Source organism: Amphiura filiformis, chromosome 12 (assembly GCF_039555335.1).
Source record: "Amphiura filiformis chromosome 12, Afil_fr2py, whole genome shotgun sequence".
Taxonomy (NCBI): Eukaryota; Metazoa; Echinodermata; class Ophiuroidea; order Amphilepidida; family Amphiuridae; genus Amphiura; species Amphiura filiformis.
The window spans coordinates 27795325-27818895 of NC_092639.1; the positions used below are offsets into that span (position 1 = coordinate 27795325).

Genomic DNA, 23571 nt, shown 5'->3' on the forward strand with positions numbered 1-23571 from the left:
TTTCTGGCGTCTTCACTTTTCTTGGTTGCTTTGGTTTCTTCTTTGCTTGTCTTGGTTCAGTTGCTTTGGTTTCGAGTTTGTTTGTTGTGTTTTTGAAGATATCTAATGAGTTCGCTTCCTTGGTTTCTGTGTCGAGGCTGTTCCATTCGCGTGAAGCTCTTGGGGAAAAAGGAGTGTTTATTTGTTGGGTACATTTGACGTAGGTTTGTTCTACTTCTGTTCCTTGTTGCCACCCCTGTGGTCTCGGCACTTTGGAAGTAATGTTCAGCATTAATTCCGACCAGCCTATTGATGGTCTTGTACGTCATAGCCATTCTTGCTATCTGCCTTCTGACTTCCAGAGACTCCCATTCTAGGTCATTTAACATTTGAGTCACACTGCTCTTTGTTTGAAGTCACCTTTGCAGAATCTGTCTGCTTTCCTCTGCACTCTCTCGACCAGATTGATGTGTTTCTTTTTGAATGGACCCCATGCGCAGCTACCATATTCAAGAGTGGGTCTAACCAGTGTTTTGTATGCTGTTTCCTTTACTGCTTGTGGACAAAACCACAAGTTCCTCCTTTACATTTATGTTAACCAGGCACTTGAACCAGGACCCCCTTGAAAACCTCTTTTCCATATGTAGATAAATGTGGGTGCAATGACAATCCAAACTGCTCAATTCAGATCCGCATTAAAGCCTTAATGTACGATTTCCTTAAAATTTTTCATTTGTTATTATATACTCATAATGCTGAAATAATGCTAGTAATAATTATTGGGATGGGTTTCTGTCCATTTTGAACTGAAATAACAAGGTAATGTGAAAGAAATCCTGCTGGTTATTTTGACCGTTTAACACACAGTTCTATAGGGGGACATAATGTCATTTGCATTATGACATTATGTTGAACTTTGCTCTGTTTACCCACAAACACAACATATTTGGATGATTCCATTTTAGGTGCAAGTTGGGACATGTGTAAATATTACAAATATGCCAAAAAATCAGGTTTGAAAAAAATTAACCAATTTCATGTTATAAGATCGTACATTATGGCTTTAAAGGCAGCCACAATACACCACATTGCTAATCCATCGGAAAAATGTTTTTATTTAACAGAACTTCTCAAACAAATGAACAAACCCAAATCTACACAATCTCAAGATATCAGTACAAATAATATAAATGTGAATGAAATTGAGCGATAACACTGTGTATACTTTCAGTCATCTGGGATTTGATCAATTAGTGGATAATTAAATCTGGTCAACCAGAAAAACTCACATTTTGGTCAGATGGAATCACCGACGTTTCGGCCAAAACCTTTGGCCTTCAGCTGGGTGGATGATTTAGGGTCATCCGAGGTCAATCGATGAGGAAGTTGCTTGATGACCCGATCCCAACCATGTGACAGATTCACTCTAACGCCCCGCTCCTGTTGAGTGGCGGTTGTTATTCGTACCCACACTGCTTCTTTGACTCCCCATTCGAACCAACGGGGTTCACGATCCAAAATGACAACGTCGTCAGTGTCAAAACTGTGACCACTGCCCTTAAGGTGTTTGTAGACAGCTGAATCGTTGCCACTTGAACTGGCGCGCAGTTTGGGTACAGTGTGGGTACGAGCCGAACAACCGTCACTCAACAGGAGCGGGGGCGTTAGAGTGAATCTGTCACATGGTTGGGATCGGGTCATCAAGCAACTTCCTCATCGATTGACCTCGGATGACCCTAAATCATCCACCCAGCTGAAGGCCAAAGGTTTTGGCCGAAACGTCGGTGATTCCATCTGACCAAAATGTGAGTTTTTCTGGTTGACCAGATTTAATTATCCACTAATAGAAATTGAGCGATATCAACATGTCTGTTCATCAAACAATGATCTCATTGAAAAGAATGTTGTGGTCTACATAGCTGGCTTCCTGTGTTTCAAAGTTGTAAGCAGGGTTCCTGTGGTCCTTGAGAGTCCTTGAATTTGAAAACACAAGTTTTAAGGCCTTGAAAGTCCTTGAAAATTGGAATTTTACCTAAAGTATAATTTTGACAAAATTTGAAGAGTGGAGAGGAGCTTTCACTTTCGTTAATACATGCCGCATGGTTATGGTAAATCCTTGAAAATCATGCTTTTGGACCTTGAAAGTCCTTGAAAAGTCCTTGAGTTAAAGGCTTCAAGGTGCAGGAACCCTGTGTAAGGGGTCATGACTGTGACAACTGTAAACTCCTTATTAGGCCCCAAGCTAATTTAGATGATCCCAGCCTATTATTTTTATACTTAGCCTCAGATAATTTTGGCCAAAACTGTTGCAGCAATGTGATCAAATTTTTATTGATATTTTCAACACTAAATTTGAGGTACCTGCTCTAGCATTCAAAATTGAGGAGAGCATTGCATTTGGAGTGCTACCCAGTGCCGCTGACAAGAGGGTGTGTTACCCCGGGGCCTGGGGTCCTAGGGAGCCTGTAAAAATAAAGAAAACCTACCTTAATGGGCACATAACAGGAAAGAAAAGAGACCTTAGAGGACCTGTTAAAAAGGGGGCCTTGACGTTCATTTTACCCCCGGGCCTGTAATGGCTCTTGGCGGCACTGGTGGTACCCACAAAGCGTCTATTGTCATTATGTGATTCCACTTTCACCCCGATCATAAAACTGTTTGTCAAAATGCGCATTTTCCATGCAATCAAGGGATTTAACTGTACATCAAAAACAACGAAGCGCAAAGATCGCAAATATTCGAAAGTTTGCCATTGATAAATTCATATTATTAATTAATTTGGTAAGCGAAAGAATCTGCCAGACAGTTTTCAAACACAAACATTATGTAGGCAGAGGTTTCTGGTAGTATAAAAATATCAACTTTTGTTATTAAAATGAGGGATTAGGCTATGGATCATGAAATGCCGCTTTGTAGTCTTCGAAGAACGGAAGTACTGACAGCGACCACCGTTACTACAACTTACCCTGTCACTATGTCATTTGTCACACTTTGATAGCACTTGGGGTGGAAACTGTTTGGTATGTGTAAACTATCAGATGAATCATTTAGGAAAAGTAAAAATTTTGATGTTTATATTTTTATTTTGTTTTCTGCACAGCCTGTTGACCAAAGTTTTGCTGGTAGTGGTTTTACTCCTATGTCTCCAAGGATCAGCAGCCCAGCACATCCAAGTGGTGCAGGTAGGTCTATAATGGGCTATTCCAGTTGAACTCCACCCCCCACCCCACCCCCCGGAAGACATGACCGTAGTCTTCCACACGGGGAGTGTGAATTTCAGATGGGGTTACCTGAATGGTTGACTCCATTTGAAATCTACACTCCCTGTGTCTTCCATAGGGGGTGTATGGATTTCAACTGGAATAGCCAAATGGTTATGGCAAAAAAAAAAAGATAGTTTGCTTGTCCTCCACCGACCAACCCTAATCTGGAAAAAAAAAGTGTGTGTTTTTTTTGTTTTACTGTACAAATGAATACCGACCCTAATTTTGGAAATTCCAGACAAATATTTTTTTCTTTCAAAATTTTTGGCATTCTGAAAAGTTTTTTTTACAGTTTCTACACACTTCTAAACTGTTTTAAAAACATGAATGAAGTGGTATACAGTAGAGAAATATCCCAATTCACAACTATTTGGGCTATTTATTTTAAAAGCTAATTAAAGGCATACAGTCATGTTTTGGCTATGACCTTTAAAAAAAAAAATTTTTTTTAAAGATCCCGACTGACCGACCCAATTCTAAACAAGTTGTGGAGGACAAGCAAACAATCTTTTTTTTTTTGGCCTTGTTCTGTGCAGATACACACTGGGAAGGGAAGTCTTTGGAACTGTTTCTTTAAGGGATCTGGAATGAGCGTTTTGAGCATTTCGACAGTATTTTTTGTAGGACATGAATGCACATCAGACATATCAAATTGCATTCTGAATACGAAGAATGTCTCTCTGATATCAAATAATTTTCATTTTTGAAATTCACGATATAATACAAATTTTATGACAAATTATTAAAATTTGATATTTTTCACATTTTTGATATATAACAGTCCTCGAAGTAGATTTTATAAATCTAATGACATATTCTTAAAGTGTATGTAGCTGGGAGGAAAAGCCGACGATCAATTGAAAATTTTGACCTTTCATATTGAAGATATGGATTTTTTTCCTAAAAAGACCTAATTTTTTTGGTGAAAAAATCCATATCTTCAATACGAAAGGTCAAAATTTTCAAGTGATCGTCGGGTTTTCATCCCACCTACATACACTTTAAGTATAAATCATCAGATTTATAAAGTTTACTTTGAGTACTGTTAAATATCAAAAATATAAATTTTAATCATTTGCCATAAAATGTGTATTACATTGCGAATTTCAAAAATCAAAATTATTTGATATCTGGACATTCTCTGTATTCAGAATGCAATTCGATATGTCTGATGTGCTCTAATGTCCCACAATAAATACTGTCCAAACGTTCATACCACATCCCTTAAGGGGATGTTCAGTCATTTGGCCAGCAAGATTTCAGTTTTAACATATCCATAAATGAAAACCAAATCTTAGTGCTTTTCACACCAAAAGTTTCATAAGTTCAGTTCAAGGAGAAAATGTGACCAATATCCAAAAAATATTTGCCTTGTATGATGACAGCCCTATGACTAAATGCATGCTATGGTAGAATAAATGTCATTTTGACCCAAACTAATGTAAAATGAAAGAAAATAGCCATTTTATTCCTTGGTCATATCCTCCGAAAGGATGGTTTCGAGAACCTATTATTGACAGGAAGGATAGAAGGCACAAGGAGCAGAGGCAGGAAGAGAGTGATGTGGTTATCAAATCTGAAAAAATGGCTAAAAGAAAGGGGAGCTGAACATAAAGCAACATAGCTTCTGGAGATGGCATATAACAGAGAATTGTGGCATGACATGATCGCCAACGTCCTATGATATGGCACCTAGAGAGAGAGAGATATCGTGAATGTGTGTATCAGCGAATCTGATTGATCGGTTAAATCTGGAGGTCCCATGATTTATTCAAATATCTGATTTGTTACCAAGAAAGCACCTTAGACATTTCACAGGGTATTTTATACAATACAATTTTGAAAAACCTCTCAAATCTCACAATATTTGCTTTAACCCTAATGCTAAATTGGATTTTTGGCTATCGGAAAGGAAAAAGAAGGAACGTAAAATGAGAGATGATGAACAAAGAAGTTGCTTGGCAGTGGCACCCTCAGGATTCAAACCTTAGACCCCTCGGGTGCCGTGCACAAGATCACTGACTTGTTGGCAGTAGCCACAGGGGTTTTGGATTCCCTGCGTATATGACTTGGGCCGATTTCGTCATGGCATCATGTGCAATGCATGCATGTGCAGTGGTTTTCTTGTAGTAAGATTTTATAGAGTTAGGGTTGATAATCCACTTTATTTACTGCAGTTATTCCCAACTTATAAATGCCTTTGTTTACAGTGACTATGATGGATAAGTCAACTCTGAAATTGTAAACTTTTCTTCATTGCAGGTCAACAACAACAACAACCGTCCAGGGGAGGTTTTGGGCGAGGCAGAGGCAGTGTGGGTCGTGATAGAGACCTTATTGGACAAACAGTACGCATAGGACAAGGACCCTATAAAGGTAACAGTTGAACTAGATCATTAAAACCAAGATATAAGTAAGATCCAGATCCAGGGGAGGTTTTGGGCGAGGCAGAGGAAGTGTGGGTCGTGATAGAGACCTTATTGGACAAACAGTACGCATAGGACAAGGACCCTATAAAGGTAACACTTGAACTACACCAGGCACAAAAAGAAACTCGTCAGTTATATTCATCCTTACTGTTCAATAACTTGATAATTTTGGATTATTCTGAAATATACATTTTGTTAATTGGACTTGTCTTTCTTATTTGACGCCCTGTTCGTGAACATTGAGCAAGAATTGACCAAGATATGCGCCTCCAAACTCTCAAACCCCAAAATGAAAAGTTGCAATTTTAACGATTCAATTGTGCCTGTTACACTGTGTGCTTTATTGATTGGCCCGTGGTGCTTGTGTGCAATACAACGATGCGTTCCCATTGAAAATCGTTGAAAATGCAACTTTTGATTTTGGGGTTTGAGGCTTTGAGGCGCATATCTTGGTCAATTCTTGTTCGCTTTTCACGAACAGGGTGTCAATTGAGAAAGCAACTTCCAATTATCAAAAGGTATATTTCACAATAAACCAAAATTATCAAGTTATTGAACAGTAAGGATGAATATAACTGACGAGTTTCTTTTTGTGCCTGGTGTAGATCATTAAAACCAAGATATAAGTAAGATCCAGATTTTTCAGGATTTGGGGTCGGGTCGCTGAGGTCAACACAACCATTTTTTGGGCCTTTTGTAAAATAGCAATAGCATGCATTCAAAACTACACACGGCAGCTTTTTGCGTCAATCCTCAAATGGTCAGGGAATGAATTTGAGAAGCACTGGTAATAAATGAATTGCATCAAGGCTTCACAATTATTATAACCAGTATCCGGAAAATAACTAAGTATTGTTATGTGTATTGCAGGTCATATTGGTATTGTTAAGGATGCTACAGAATCCACAGCTAGGGTTGAATTACACGCTACATGTAAAACAATCAGTGTTGACAGGAGTAGGCTTAACAAAGTTGGGTAAGTAATAACTTGTCATTTGCACCTTTATTTTCACAAATTTGTGACCGTCCACTCATGAAGTCGGCCCGGTCAATTTTGTTTTATTTTGTGTTTCGAAAATATATATCATGATAAGCTTTAAAATGATATATCTTTTTACTTCAAACGATATCCAGAAGCGGAGTTATGGTTTGTTGAACTTTGCTCCTTCAGCAAAGGGGTACATGTACCTTATTTCGATGCTACATATGTCTCTTTTTCCACATTGCTGGTCATAAATATCAAACGGTCATAATTGGCGGTCACTTCAAATCATCCCCAAGTCAATGAAGTTCAGGAATGTCCTCTCATTGTTAATTGTTGGTTAACCCACCACTTAACCCACCACATGAACAGGGTTTAGCCTAAAGCAAACTAAGACTAGAGCTATTTACGAATTCTATGCATAGGTAGAAGCTTATTATCCTATTCAACAATAGGATTAATGATTGGTTTAAAAGGTGTTTGACTGGCACTGGCAAAATGAGAAATAGGTAGCACCAACTTGAGGTACATATATGAATACAACCTTTATGCACATTTTGCACTGTAACTCAGAATACAATTTACCAACTTTACAAGCGGTTTGTCGTGGACGGTCATATATTAGATGACCCAACAATCCAACATTTGATAATTTGGTTGAATGGTGTTGTTCAAGTTGAAATCCACACACCACCTATGAAGGACATGACCTTAATCTCCCACACACAGGGTGTATTTTTCAAATAAAGCTACCCATTCAGGTAACCCCCTTTGATATTCAAAGTCCCTGTGTGGAAGATTCAGGGGGTGTATGGATTAATAATAATAATAATTTTTACCAGTAAAAATCTTGCAAGTGTATAAATGCATTTGTCGGTGTAAGAAATGTTGTCAATTCCGATTTCGTTATTTTTAATATATTAAGCATCCACCGTACAAGCCTCTTTCTGTCTTTCTGTATTAATTTTCACAATCTTGTATTTTCTCACACAGTGGTCCTATGCATGGTGGCGGTGCTTCAACAAGATATGGCCGCACCCCTATGTATGGGTCACAGACGCCTATGTATGGGTCAGGATCAAGAACACCTATGTATGGCTCACAAACACCACTGCATGATGGTAAGATAAAAACATCTTCATTGCCACATAATTGTCAGTTGTGTGCGCAAGGGTGGGGGCGGGCACATGCCCCCTTTTGTCAGTCAGTTGAGGGAAATGCACCCAATCGGAGGAAAAATTGAGGAATTGGCTATTACGGCGAGTGAAGCAAGCCAAAAGTTTTACAACAGTCCATGAGTTTTGAAAACCTGCGCACGCCACTGGGTATGCTAAAATAAGTCCAAGCATATTAGGAACTATTTATACTTACTTGTGGAGATTATTACCAGGTGAATCTGAGGTTTGGTTTGGTTTGGGAAATTAATTATTATATCAAGCAAAACCAAAGACTGATCCTAAATATGAGAGTGTTAACAATACTTCCCACAGCCACACCATGGTGATACTGAGCATGATGATGAATTTTTCACACTACTTTATACATCCCAAATGTTATTGTGTCCTGATGAAGATTACATGGTTCTTTGTAATATACTAACCTCATTGTTATTTTTGATGTAAAGGTAGTAGAACACCTCATTATGGCTCTCAGACACCATTACATGAAGGCAGTCAAACACCAGGCAGGACTGGTGCATGGGATCCTACAGTCACTGATACACCTATGAGGTGAGTTATGTAATTATAAGAGAGAGATTATTTGATATTATCATAACATATGAAGTGATAATAAGGTAGAACTATTTTTAGACACCATTACACAAAGTGATGTATCAGGACCTGGTTTGAGAAGCCAGTCAGGGACTTTCCCATTTATGCCCGAAGGTTTTATGATAGTTATATCTTAAATGATAAGGATAGCAGTTTCAAAAATACAATCAATTCTTTGTTAGAAAGCAGGAAATATTTTAGATCCATTTAGTAGAAATGATAATATTTTACTTATATAAAGTTGTCCATGCAACAAATGCCAACTAATTATAAATTGTTGTATAAATATTTCTTTATCACCTTCAAAAATTCCAGGTCAAGTGATGATGATTTCAGTTTCAACGAGTTCTCCCCATCACCGCAACCATATGGTTCCTCAAGATCCCCCAACCCTGGCACACCTGGCTACGCTGCAGAGAGCTCTCCCAGTAATGGCCCTTACACTCCGGCTACTCCCGGGAGCACATCCGGCATGTATGGTAGTGAATCAACATATTCGCCATATCAACCTACGCCATCACCGGGAACACCGGGAAGTTATCAAGGTATGTGTGTACAGATGGTGTAGTCCATCTATTGGGCTATTCCAGTTGTAATCCATACACCCTCTGTGTAAGACATGACCTTAATCTCCCACACACGGGGTGTTGATTTCAAATGGAATCACCCATTCAGGTAACCCTATTTGAAATTCACACTCCCTGTGTGGGAGATTAAAGTCATGTCTTCCATGGGGGTGTATGGATTTCAACTAGAATAGCATGCCATTATTTAAAGGGATATGTAAAGATAAGCCTATTCTGTAAAAACATATTCCCAATAATTGATGAATAAGCATTACGGGGTCAAGGAGGAATCTGCCATGTTTGCTATGAATTTTTGCCTAGAAATATTGATCACAGGTTCAAGATTATTTATGGTTCATATCAATCACCAAACTCTATAGTTTTAGGCAGTCAAGATAGCTCGATTGATAAGGCATTCGACTGTGGTGCGGTAGGTTGCGGGTTCGAACCCTGGTGGTAGTTAGTACGCTCTCGTTTTAAAATTTAGTTGGATTTAAATTCAGCTGGACAAGGAATTTACTGCTAATTGTCTCGTTGTAACCCGTACAAAACTCCTGGTTGCGATGGTCATTTGTGGAATGTCTAGGTTGTTCGCTCTTGAAAGCTGCAAAGTCCTTGTGTTGTTGTTAAATGGTTTATGGAATGATTTTAGGCCATAGTGGTCAGCGACAACCTGTAAAGTATGCTGAGGCTTTGTGGATCAACATCTAGGCGTTGTGCCTGTGAGTAGCGCACTATAAATCACTGGGTTTTTTTTTTATTTGAGCGTGATCACTTGTGTAAGGAAATTATGTAAATAGGCTTGTATATTTGATGTTGCATTTTAGCTCACGCACCTTTTCTTGGAAGCCAATATTTCATTAATTTCCCTTGCCACGATTTTCCTACTACTTCGCCTTGGTATGTTGAACACTCCTAAGAAATAATTATGGTACTTAATTCCAACTTTCGAGAATGGCATATGCCTTAATGAATCTCATCAATGCAGACAATATGACATGATTTTGCGACATGGGATACATCTATTTCTACTTGCCATTTTGTCAATGAAAATTAACAAATTTTCCCATTTTTTTTTTTTACGAAAAAGACTTCTACATCCACTCCGTCAGCGAAGAAACCCAAATTTGTGTGTATTCAGTACATCATTCCTGTTAAAATCGTCCACTTTAGTGCTGAGTTCTATTCAAACATGTCATTTCTACGGAATTCATGTTACAGAGTTTGTGAGGATTAAATCCTTGATTATAAGCTTACCTATTCGACGTATCGCCACCAAATTGCATGTATGTACGTCATCCACCAGTGGAGCTCCTCGCCCCTCCATAGAACTTCCGGTAGTGGATGTTCTGCGCTTTCGAGCGCAGAGAATCCACTGTCGGAGTTGCTGCGCTTCGGAAGCAAAATAATAGATTTTATTATTATAATAACGGTGGATCATTTCTGCGCTCGGGCGCAGAACATCCACTGTCGGAGTTGATGCGCCCGGGCGCAGTCCCTTATATGTAACGGTGGATCATTGCTGCGCCCGGCGCAGAACATCCACTGTTGGAGTAACTGCGCTCGAAGCAATATAATACATATTCTTATTATAATACTGGTGGATCATTTTTCTGCGCTTTCGGGCGCTGAACATCCACTGTTGGAGTAACTGCGCTCGGAAGTAAAATAATAGATTTTCTTATTAGGCCTATATTAATAAATATACATGCGTATAATAACTAGTATTAGGCCTATTATAATAACTATAGGCCTAACTCCAAATTGACAGCAAATTAATGCATTTTCTTATTGAAATTACGGCGGATCATTGTTGCGCTCGGGCGCAGAAAATCCACTGTCGGAGCTTCTGCGCTCGGAAGTCAAATCATAAATTATTTTATTATTTTATTAATAAAATACAATATGCATGCGTATAATAACTAATATTTTCTTTTTATATTAATAAAAACTAATCAAAATAATAGATTTTCTTATTATAATAACGGTGGATCATTGCTGCGCTCGAGCGAGAAAATCCACTGTCGAGCTTTTAAGCTCGAAGTGAATTATTTTCTTATTTTATTAATAAAATACAATATGCATGCGTATAATAACTAATATTTTCTTATTATATTAATAAAAAATAATATGCATCGTATAATAACTAAACTCCGAGAAGTTTATTGCTATTAGTATAACCGAATTGACAGCAAATAATATATTTTCTTATTATAATAACGGTGGATCATTTCTGCGCTCGGCGCAGAACATCCACTATCGGAGTTGATGCCCGGCGCAGTCCCTTATATGTAACGGTGGATCATCTCTGCGCTCGGGGCGCAGAACATCCACTGTCGGAGTAACTGCGCTCGGAAGTAAAATAATAGATTTTCTTATTAGGCCTATATTAATAAATATACATGCGTATAATAACTAGTATTAGGCCTATTATAATAACTATAACTCCAAATTGACAGCAAAATAATGCATTTTCTTATTGAAATTACGGCGGATCATTGCTACGCTCGGGCGCAGAAAATCCACTGTCGGAGTTGATGCGCCGGGGCAGTCCTTATATGTAACGGTGGATCATTGCTGCGCTCGGCATGGCTAGAAAATCCACTGTCGAGCTTTAAACCGGAAGTGAATTATTTTCTTATTTTATTAATAAAATACAATATGCATCGTATAATAACTAATATTTTCTTATTGTATTAATAAAAAATAATATGCATGCGTATAATAACTAAACTCCGAGAAGTTTATTGCTATTAGTATAACCGAATTGACAGCAAATAATATATTTTATTATTATAATAACGGTGGATCATTTCTGCGCTCGGGCGCAGAGCATCCACTATCGGAGTTGATGCGCCCGGGCGCAGTCCCTTATATGTAACGGTGGATCATTTCTGCGCTCGGGGCGCAGAACATCCACTGTCGGAGTTACTGCGCTCGGAAGTAAAATAATAGATTTTCTTATTAGGCCTATATTAATAAATATACATGCGTATAATAACTAGTATTAGGCCTATTATAATAACTATAACTCCAAATTGACAGCAAAATAATGCATTTTCTTATTGAAATTACGGCGGATCATTGCTGCGCTCGGGCGCAGAAAATCCACTGTCGGAGCTTCTGCGCTCGGAAGTCAAATAAATAGTTTTCTTATTTTATTAATAAAATACAATATGCATGCGTATAACAATAAGTAATATTTTCTTATTATATTTAAAAAAAAATCAAAATAATAGATTTTCTTATTATAATAACGGTGGATCATTGCTGCGCTCGGCGCAGAACATCCACTATCGGAGTTGATGCGCCCGGGCGCAGTCCCTTATATGTAACGGTGGACCATTGCTGCGCTCGAGCAGAACATCCACTGTTGGAGTAACTGCGCCGGAAGTAAAAAAAAAAAAAAAGAGTCTAGAGTCTAATATGTTTTTTAGTTTTGTTTTGGTTTTTTTTTCTCATTTATTTTCTGTTTTCTTTCATCTACATTCTTTTCTTCTTTTGTCTTTTGTTTCTTTCCTTTTTTTCCCGTTCACGTTTCCTTGTCGGTACTTTTCATGTAACCGCAAATGCTTTCTCAGATAATTCCTATTCAAATATAATTCTGATTGACACATGACCATTTGCAATTCGCCTTTGTTAGTCAACAGATAAGTAGGTGTAATCCATTGGATTCCCAAACAAGCGGAGGGGTCCAAAAATTAGCATAAGCGAAGATCAATGTCAATTTTAAATCCACGGCAGATGATAATTATGCGCCGTCATTTTGTGGTTAGAGATTAAAGGAACCGATAAACGTGGTTTCATGTCGCCGCTACCTAGGCTACACCAAGGCTACACTTTTTTCTTCCAAAAAGATAATCATGCAATTATTATGAAAGTTCCCAATACAAAAAAAACACAAAAAACATTGGGAATTTGCAAAGAAACAACATCATAAAGTTCACCTCTATCACTCGAAATACTCTCGCACTTTTTGGATTTGACGGAGAGTGCGGCCCAGTAGTCGGCCTCAGAGTTAGTATCATACGCAGCCAGTTTGGTTACGCTCCCTCTACACGTGGAGGGAGCGTAACCAAACTGGCTTTGTAGGAGACTACGATTTGCGACTGCGTTCCGACATATTATCATAATCTGAAAATTATATTCATAACAGAAAATCATCCCGTTTTACTACAAATAGGGCGAATTTGTCAGTTTGCTCATATATTTAAGTTGGAACATGTGTAAATATTACAAATATGCCACCAAAAAAAAAAAATCGGTTTTGAAAAAAAATGAAGGTATATTCTGAAAAAAGATCGTACATAAAAAACAAAAAAAAAATGGCCGACCCTACTTGAAAGGTCCGGCCGCCCGTAGAACAGGGTTTCTTTTTTTCGTCAGCGGCCTTATCGGTTCCTTTTATCTATTAACCACAAAATGACACCTACTTATCTGGTGACTAACAAAGGCCGAATTGCAAGTGGTCGTGTGTCAATCAGAATTATATTTGAATAGGAATTATTTGCGGTTACATGAGAAGTACCGACAAGGAAACGTGAACGAAAAAAAAAAAGTTTTATTATAATCTGAGCTTGCGGCGCATTATATAGACCTAAGAGTAAATATCAATAAACTTCTCGAGTTATAGTTATTATTATACGCATGCATAGGCCTAATAGTAATAAACTTCTCCGTAGAGCTATTACAATAAAAAATATATTATTAATATAATAAGAAAATAATTTATTTAGCTTCCGAGAGCATCAACTCCGACAGTGGATTCTTTGCGTTCGAACGCAGCAATGATCCACCGTTATTTTAATAAGAAAATCCATTATTTTGCTTCCGAGCGCAGACCTAATAGTAAATATCAATAAACTTCTTGGAGTTATAGTTATTATTATATGCATGCATAGGCCTAATAGAAATAAACTTATCCGTAGAGCTATTACAATAAAAAATATATTATTAATATAATAAGAAAATAATTTATTTTGCTTCCGAGCGCATCAACTCCGACAGTGGATTCTCTGCGCTCGAACGCAGAAATGATCCACCGTTATTTTAATAAGAAAATCCATTCTTTTGCTTCCTAGCGCAGTTACTCCAACAGTGGATGTTCTGCGCCCGAGCGCAGCAATGATCCACCGTTACATATAAGGGACTGCGCCCGGGCGCATCAACTCCGACAGTGGATGTTCTGCACCCGAGCGCAGCATTGATCCACCGTTATTATAATAAGAAAATCTATTATTTTGCTGTCAATTCGGTTATACTAATAGCAATAAACTTCTCGGAGTTTAGTTATTATACGCATGCATATTGTTTTTTATTAATATAATAAGAAAATATTAGTTATTATACGCATGCATGTTGTATTTTATTAATAAAATAAGAAAATAATTTATTTGACTTCCGGCGCAGAAGCTCCGACAGTGGATTTTCTGCGCCAGCGCAGCAATGATCCGCCGTAATTTCAATAAGAAAATGCATTATTTTGCTGTCAATTTGGAGTTATAGTTATTATACGCATGCATATTTATTAATATAGGCCTAATAAAAAAATGTATTATTTTGCTTCCGAGCGCATCAACTCCGACAGTGGATTCTCTGCGCCCCGAGCGCTGCAATGATCCGCGTTATTATAATAAGAAAATCTATTATTTTGCTGTCAATTCGGTTATACTAATAGCAATAAACTTCTCGGAGTTTAGTTATTATACGCATGCATAATTATATTTTATTAATAAAATAAGAAAATAATTTAGGCCTATTTGACTTCCGAGCGCTGAAGCTCCGACAGTGGATTTTCTGCGACCGGCGCAGCAATGATCCGCCGTAATTTCAATAAGAAAATGTATTATTTTGCTTTCAATTTGGAGTTATAATAGGCCTAATACTAGTTATTATACGCATGTATATTTATTAATATAGGCCTAAAAAGAAAATGTATTATTTTGCTTCCGCTCAACTCCGACAGTGGATGTTCCGCGCCCCCCGAGCGCAGAAATGATCCACCAGTATTATAATAAGAAAATGTATTATATTTACTACCGAGCGCAGTTACTCCAACAGTGGATGTTCTGCGCCCGAGCGCAGCAATGATCCACCGTTATTATAATAAGAAAATCTATTATTTTACTTCCGAGCGCAGTTACTCCAACAGTGGATGTTCTGCGCCCGAGCGCAGCAATGATCCACCGTTAGATATAAGGGACTGCGCCCGGGCGCATGAACTCCGATAGTGGATGTTCTGCGCCCGAGCGCAGAAATGATCCACCGTTATTATAATACGAAAATCTATTATTTTGCTTCCGGGCGCAGCAACTCCGACAGTGGATTCTCTGCGCCGGCGCAGCAATGATCCACCGTTACATATAAGGGACTGCGCCCGGGCGCATCAACTCCGATAGTGGATGTTCTGCGCCCGAGCGCAGAAATGATCCACCGTTATTATAATAAGAAAATCTATTATTTTGCTTCCGGGCGCAGCAACTCCAACAGTGGATTCTCTGCGCCCCCGAGCGCAGAACATCCACTACCGGAAGTTCTGCGGAGGGGCGCAGGAGCTCCACTGGTGGATGACGTACATAACTCCAAATTGGACACATTTAAAGACCAATGCATGCCTTGCTCTGTGGTTTTTATTATACTCACAATTGTAATTTTCTGTCTTCAAATTTGCTGGTTTCCCTGTAAAAGTTCAACACAACATTGCATGACCATTGATAACTGTCAAACATGTGAAACTCAGTGGAGAAAAAAAACATCCCAGCAGAGAATAAGTTCAGTTCACATTTAAGTGTGCATTAACAACCTACATTAAAAGCTATGAAATGATGAAACTATTGACCTTGATAATGATCAACTCTATCATCATTATCACTGGTTCTATACATTGTAGCTTTGCTTCACGACTAAAGTCACAGGGACTGGTCTGCATACAACCGCTAACACGTTCAATAGCTTGATTTACATGTGGTGTGAGTTTTAAAAGAACAGGCCCTGAACAAAATATGACATGCTGGTATACTGCCCACTGCTGGCCAAGGAACAATGGCATGAATGGGCACATAACGTCACAATTGCTTTGACATCTGTTGAAGTATAAAACATCTGATCTGATCCGATCTACCCACAAATCTGACAGTTTGGAATTTTGACCCTTGCATAAACGTTAGAAATCTTGAATTGGCCATAAGGTGAAAATTCAAAACCATCTTGATGAAACAATGGCTTGCAGCCGGACTACATCTTCAAAAAGTACATAGCATTTATTATTATTATGATACCAATTAATGGACATACACTCACTGAAATACAATGTTGTATATTGAAAATATTTGCTCACTGTAACATGCATGTCTTTTGACTTACTTGACATAAAGCCGTCCTCCTGGGGTAGGTCCCGGAGATGGTTTCCCAACTAGTTTGAGTCTCCACAGCTGTCTGTTGGTGGCCAGATGTCCTGTCGCTGCTACTGATGGTATTCCTGTCTCTGTACAGAAGTATCTGATGTCCTCAAGCCACTTTTTCTCAGGTCTTCCTCTGGGTCTGTTGCCTTCTATGTGACTTTCGAGCAGGATTTTTGGATAACGGGTCTTGTTCATTCTTTTCACATGACCAAAATATTTGAGTTTTTTGGTCATGATCGTTGCAGTCAGTTCTTTGTGGTAATGCAGCCGCTCCTGGATGCTAGTGTTTCGGATTCTGTCTCTTCATGTGTGTAAATAAAACCAAATACATTTTGCAATAAATCATATATGAACCTAACAAGGATATGTATATAAAATTAAATCATACAGAAATTGTGACATGAAGATAAAGTAATAATTTGCTAAATGCGCTTTGCATAAAGGCGAATAAAATATTTTATTACACGCTGCCGCTGAATGCTTAAACATATATTACTATAATACACAACACAACATTCATATAGTTTGAGTTTTTCCACTTTCTCTTGAGTACCAACGCTCGGTCTACGATTTCTTGCCTGAACGATTCTAACTTTTGATCTAGGAACCCTTTAAAATCGTCAAATAGTGTGGAAACTGAAGCTGAATCCTTCTCTGACTACCTTTCGAAGTGGAACCTTCAATATCAGACATGCTAAACGTAGACGGCTTAAATGTCAATGAAAATTTTCAACGTGAGAATCAATGACGAGCAAAAACCAAGAGAATTACTGGTACACACTGGCTGAGCGTAAGCGTGAAAGTGAGAGCATAAAATCACCTTCACTGAGTATCCTAAATGATACGCCTGAATAAACCGATACGAATCACTGCGATATTGTTAACCAAATCGCATCACAAAGCCACATCACTGCTCTATTCTTCAGCTAATAGCTTCGTAAGAAAAAACATTTGTAATGGAAGAAAAACCTGCCAGGTCACAAATGAAATATGTTAAAATCATGGTATGATGGGTCCAAGAATAAAGGAAAGGAAATGGGGAAGGCTCCTTCACGGATCTGCCCCACAATGCTCAAATGATACATTGCCCGAAGTAAATCCAAAATAATAGCCGGGTATGCGTAATAAGCGTTCACTTCTCCAACGTTTGCATCCTAGGGATAAAAGAGAAAAATATATGTCATGAGCATGATGCCATAAATTAATCACTTATAAACAATATAATAAAAGCATGCAATGACAATGTGGTGAGGCTGTCTATATGTATATTTTGTGTTGGAAATTCAAAATACACACATTGACGCAAAGTAATATAAAATGTCTTTAGGTATATACATGTACAACAGGCGGTCAATAGCATGTACCCAACAAGGACATGTATAAAACATTCCAAATATGTTGTTGATAAGGCCAAATATGGTGTTAAATGAATCAAATTTAAATTTCCAGTTATATAAAGGTCATCCAAACATATTTACAACAAAAACACTACATTTAAAAAATGTCCAAATGTTAATTTTATTAAACATATTTTAGTGAATATTTTGCCACCATTTCATTGAAATGTTTTTTGCAACTTTTCACAAATGTTTATGAATGTTATTAAAATGTTTCATGCCCTTGATATACATTTTGTACAACCTGTTATACATTGTATGTCAATATTTGTCAGTACCAATGGGCTATTCCAGGTAAAATGCAGACACAAAATAATTTCCAAGAAGGAAAAAATGCCTGTGTTAAGGCTAAAAAAAAAGTTATGTCTCAAAGCCCATGGCAGTTTCAAAAACAAATGTGGAATGAGGGTTTTTTAAGTACACAATATGAAATTGTGGTTGATTTACACAATTGAAGTACAAATATCAACCTAAACAATGCGAGTATTGAATCAAGTAACTTATATCTTCCAAATTTGTCTCAGAATTTCATGATTTTACTGCAAAAAACTATAAAAAAAATTTTTGAAAAAATAAAAAATGAATTTGCCGTTTCAGTTGACATGGACGCGCTACGAAAAACGAACGCGCGCGCGTGGGCTTTGAGACATAACATTTTTTTTAGCCTAATAAATATGAAGCTTTATTGATTGGCTATTATATCATGATTACAGTGACTTTAGCCGTGTGATAGTTTTTATTATATCACTCATACATAAATTCTAGACAGTTCATTGGTTGATTGCCATTTGCCATTTTTACTATCACCCTCTCCGTGTGATAGTCTTTATTATATCACTCATACATAAATTCTAGACAGTTCATTGGTTGATTACCATTTGCTACCATTTGCCATTTTTACCATCACCCACTCCGTGTGATAGTCTTTACCATCATGTGCTTTGCCGTGAGTGCGCCTGCGCCAAAGCCGTCGCTGACTCTTGGACTCGCCCGATTTAGTTATGGGGTGGACCCCAAAATGTGAAGTATATCACCGCAAAACATGGTGTTATGTTGATGAATAAATGTATTTCCTACCTTAAATAGTATTTTAGTAATAGAATTTATGCATGAGTGATATAAAACAAATATCAACTGTCTTAAATTAGTGTAATGGTTAGAAATATAATCACTTTCGGTGAAAGATGTATTGTTCCATTCCACTCGCCGTTCCGGCTCGTGGAATGGAACAATCCATCTTTCACCTCATAGTACTCTGCAGTAGTGCGCCTGCGTAGTGCGCCTGCGCCAAGCCGTGCGCTGACTCTTGGACTCGCCGATTTAGTTATGGGGTGGACCCCAGAATGTGAAATATATCACGGCAAAACATGGTGTTATGTTGATGAAAAATGTATTTCCTACCTTAAATAGTATTTTAGTAATAGAATTTATGCATGAGTGATATAAAACAAATATTAACTGTCTTAAATTTGTGTAATGGTCGAAATATAATCACAAGGTGAAAGATGAATTGTTCCATTCCACGAGCCAGAACGGCGAGTGGAATGGAACAATACATCTTTCACCGAGTGATTATATTTCGACCATTACACTCATAGACAGTTAATATTTGTATACTATCACATGGCATGAAAAGAAACCATGTGATATCATGATATAAAACAAATATTACATGCCAATATTCGTGTAATAGTAAAAATATATCATTTGGTCAAATTTTGACTGATCTATTTCACTCGCTACATATCGTGAAATAGAAAAGTCAAAATTTGACCTCATGATATATTTTGTACTATCACACTCATAGGCATGTAATATGTGACTCGCTACACAACTGAGCCCGGATGTCGCCAGTGCCACTATTGAGATATGCTCCATCGAACTTAACAATAAACAATAGGAAAGAAAGGATTTATTGACTGTTTTATTGATTTTTCACTACTTAAATGTCAAGTACTATAGACATGATATACATCATTTTAAAGCTAATTTCAAGCAGAATATTTTGGTTGAATATCTCAAAAATGATGATTGGCGACATCCGGGCTCAGTTGTGGCGAGGAGTCACATATTTGTATACTGACAAACTCCCCAAACATTGAGTAAAATGTGACATGTTAACACTATGTTTGTATTTGAATACCAAGTATGTTAGCAAAAATGCAAAAAATGTGTAGTGTTTGATGCACTCTTGTATTCTCCTATATCAGTTATCATAATTTTGATAATCATATTTTTCCAACAGCCACTCCTAGTCCATCATCAGGCAGTCTTGCCCAAGCGCCAAGCCCAGGGAGCTACCAAGCCACACCGTCACCGCAAAGCTACCAACCCACCCCATCTCCTGGCACCCCAGGTAGCTACCAGAATACGCCAAGTCCAATAGGATTCCCGTCCACTCCTGGTGCACCATCTCCACTGGGATTCAACCCTCACACACCAGGGGGTGTAGGACTCGGAATGGATCCTAATCAGTTGGAATGGCAGACACCCGATATTATGGTGACGATTAAGGATACGCACGATGATCCGCAGTTGATCTTCAAGAATGGAGTGATACGTAGTGTACAGGTGAGTCTCGTATGACTCTATTATTACATCCTTCATTAATCAGAGGTCCATTTCACTAAACTTTAAGAAGCTTCGTAAGTCTCGAAATCGTTCGTAACTTATGACTGTAAGTTCCATTTTACTAAACTTACTTACGAATGGTACTGTTCATAAGTAATAGGGATTTACTACAGGGACCCTTCGTAAAGTTACGTCTAGTATTGAGTGTTCATAACTTTAGGAACAGTTACTTGAGCTACGAAGGGTTAAAAGTTTAATGAAATGGACCCCTGGACAATGTAAAGCATGAAATGCTTATGTGCATGAAAATTTTGCTAGTGCAGTTGATTCGCGAAATTTTCATGCACTGGAATATTTTTTCTTTGTGTAGACCTTGAAGGAAATCGCAAAAAGTTAATGTCGCAGGAATGTGGGTTCCCTCCAAAATGCAAAATTTTAATGCTGAGAAAATATCATGCTTTACAGTATGTGGTTCTTACTTTACTAGAAGAAAAAACACATTAAAATGAGAGATATTTTGTCGTAGGAAAATGCTGATTTCTAACCAACAATTGGATTTTTTTAAATTATAAACCCGGGATATTAAAATATTTAGGATTGAAAGAAAGCTGTGGAACAGTTCACTCAATTAATCCTTCAGCTGAAATCATAAAACATTAGGACTATATTTCAAATCTCAGTTATTTAAATGAAGGTTGCATTTTCAAATCCAGGATTGTGAGGTTTTTTACTCAACTTGTAGTATGTGTGGGGTTTGCCGATTAAAAGTATTGTTTCTATTCTTTGGTTTGCCTCAATTTTGGTAGTGACATCAATGCTTTTTTTTACAGTTGCGCTGCAAGGGTGCCAACAAGCCGTTCTTGTATGTGGTGCGTGTATGCTCTGCATGATTACGTTATATGCTCGCATTTCGATATTACACCCAGTGAAATATGCACCTATGTCATTACCAAATTTGAGGCAAACCAATGTATAGAATGTACAAAGTTTGACACTGATTTTTGTATTTTTCCAGACTGGTACCTGTTCAGTATATATCCCAGAAGATGAGAGAGTAATTACTATTCCTAATAACCACCTGGAACCAGTCATGCCAGCCAAGTCAGATAGGGTAAGTAAGGAGTGTGCCAGAGATAATAAATCTGAGTTATTAGGAATGGCTACACTAATTAATGATGCAGAGTACCTGGATAAATAAGCACAAGTAAAACCATGCCTAAGCTGACCTGACATGTGAGGTCAAACTTTTCAAAATCATGCTAAATTAAATACAGGCCATTAACAATGTGGTAGTCATATGCGGTCACGTCAAGCATGCTAATAGACCAATTATCAGAACTCGCAAAATTTCAAAAATGTCACCAGCTTGTTGGGTAAAAACCACCTTGAAATCCACCAGCCCCATTTTCTTACTTACCCATATTTTAATGCATTATACACCTTTAGTGTGAAAATTTACATGCCCGTCCAGCTGACTTGTAGGCACTTTTGTTTGCCTGACATGAACATATGGTTGTCCTGGGCTGTCGGGCAGAAGCCCTGTCAATTATAAACACTCTGGTCACATCTTTATTAACAAGTGTATCAAACGATGAAATCATAACTCGACCAGCGGTTGAACCGTGTTCCATTCTTTAGAACAATAGAAACCAGCTCCAATCGGACAGAACCGCCCGGAATCGGCAGTCAAACGTCGGTTGTGTTTTTATTTCATCCTCAACCATTTGTAAACTGAGACTGGATCCATCAACCTGCTGTGTATGAGAGCAGAGCTGCCAACCCTTCTTGATCCTGCAGAAGACTTCCTCATTTGTTGACAATCTTCTGTCTTCAGCAAAACATATTAAATCTTCTGCATTTGCAGCCATCTGGCTAAATCTCCTACATTTACAGCCATCTGGCTATAAAATCAAAACAAAATCAATTATACACCCACTGTCCTGTCCTTTTACAAAAAAAAGGTTGAGTAGCCATGGAAAAGCATTTTCAACAAGGGTCTCAAAAAGCTAATATCCAGGAGCTTTTGAGGATGCTGATCCCACACAAGGGCCACTGCCCTTGGCGTGAAAACGCCACATCCTAAGCTTTTTTTTCACTTCGCTGAAATCTTCTGCATTTACATATTCCAATGTTGGCAGCTCTGTGAGAGTCCAGTTTTGTCCTACAAGATCATTTATCATTTTTGTATGTAATTTCACAAATTATAAAAAGGTTACTTCACTTATATTTTTGGTTTCACTTATGGTTATTGTTTACATATCTTTACTGAACAGGTAAAAGTTATTCTGGGAGATGACCGTGAGAGCACAGGCGTACTTATCAACATCGACAGAGATGACGGAATTGTGAAAATGGACCAAGTTGTCGGTGCGGACATCAAGATCTTACAGCTCCGAAATCTGGCAAAGTTACACGAGAAAAGCTAAATGACTATGTAGTAACAGGATGTTGTCAAGATTAAGACAATGAAAAAATGAAGAAAAAAATGCAAAGAAAGCTCAACTAGTATTACTGCTTTGTTGGCTTGTACTACACAGAAGCAGACGAATCCCGGTGCTATAAATTTAACATTGGATGTATATACTGGGTGGTAGCAGGGTGTAACAGTGGTTAAGAGACAAGATTTCAGGGGCAGCAAAATGTTTAAAACAAACGCTGTGAAACCCTTGGGAGGCAACAAATAGGAGCCTCTTTCTAGTCTGATCAGCTTGTAATAGGCGGGACTCATAACATTGTGGATTGATATAGAATGGTGTATACACAGCACCTACACATGCTTTTGTGAGTTTACACGGGCCTATGTTGGGACTCTATTGACTCGCGTCTTAATAAAAACTGAATAATTCTCGCCTGTTACGAGCTGACCATAGTAGGGCGGCACACAAATGTGCAGTCCCTTGTGCCGGCTGTGAGTTGAAGCAGACTTGTATACAATCGTCATCATAAATCTTAAGTGGGGCAGGTGATGTCAATATTTGATTCAAGAAAGTTTGAAACACTTTGTTGTATGCACTTACAAACAATCTTAATCAAGGAATCATTTAACTTTTGTGAATTTTTACAGACTTTGATTCAAGCAAATAGTTTCAGGAGAATATCTCTGAGAATTGATGCACAAATTTATGCCGAAATTCTAACCATGTGTACATTGGCAAAGAAATGCAACAGAATTATGATGATGGTAAGTTGTATATTTGAATCAAAATTGTAAT

General features: G+C 37.9%; 1 protein-coding gene across 1 annotated transcript in view; it reads left to right on the forward strand.

Annotated features, from left to right (window-relative positions):
• The window catches only part of LOC140166005 (transcription elongation factor SPT5-like), a 48884-nt gene extending 25580 nt beyond the window's left edge, over positions 1 to 23304 (forward strand). Inside the window, exons 16-24 of the mRNA XM_072189374.1 lie at positions 3080 to 3161; positions 5505 to 5618; positions 6542 to 6647; positions 7647 to 7774; positions 8278 to 8383; positions 8741 to 8970; positions 20034 to 20359; positions 21375 to 21470; positions 22633 to 23304. Of these exons, the coding sequence (XP_072045475.1) occupies positions 3080 to 3161; positions 5505 to 5618; positions 6542 to 6647; positions 7647 to 7774; positions 8278 to 8383; positions 8741 to 8970; positions 20034 to 20359; positions 21375 to 21470; positions 22633 to 22785 (1341 nt within the window). The 3' untranslated portion in view covers positions 22786 to 23304. The remainder of the gene's footprint in view (positions 1 to 3079; positions 3162 to 5504; positions 5619 to 6541; positions 6648 to 7646; positions 7775 to 8277; positions 8384 to 8740; positions 8971 to 20033; positions 20360 to 21374; positions 21471 to 22632) is intronic.
• The last annotated feature ends 267 nt before the right edge of the window (positions 23305 to 23571 follow it).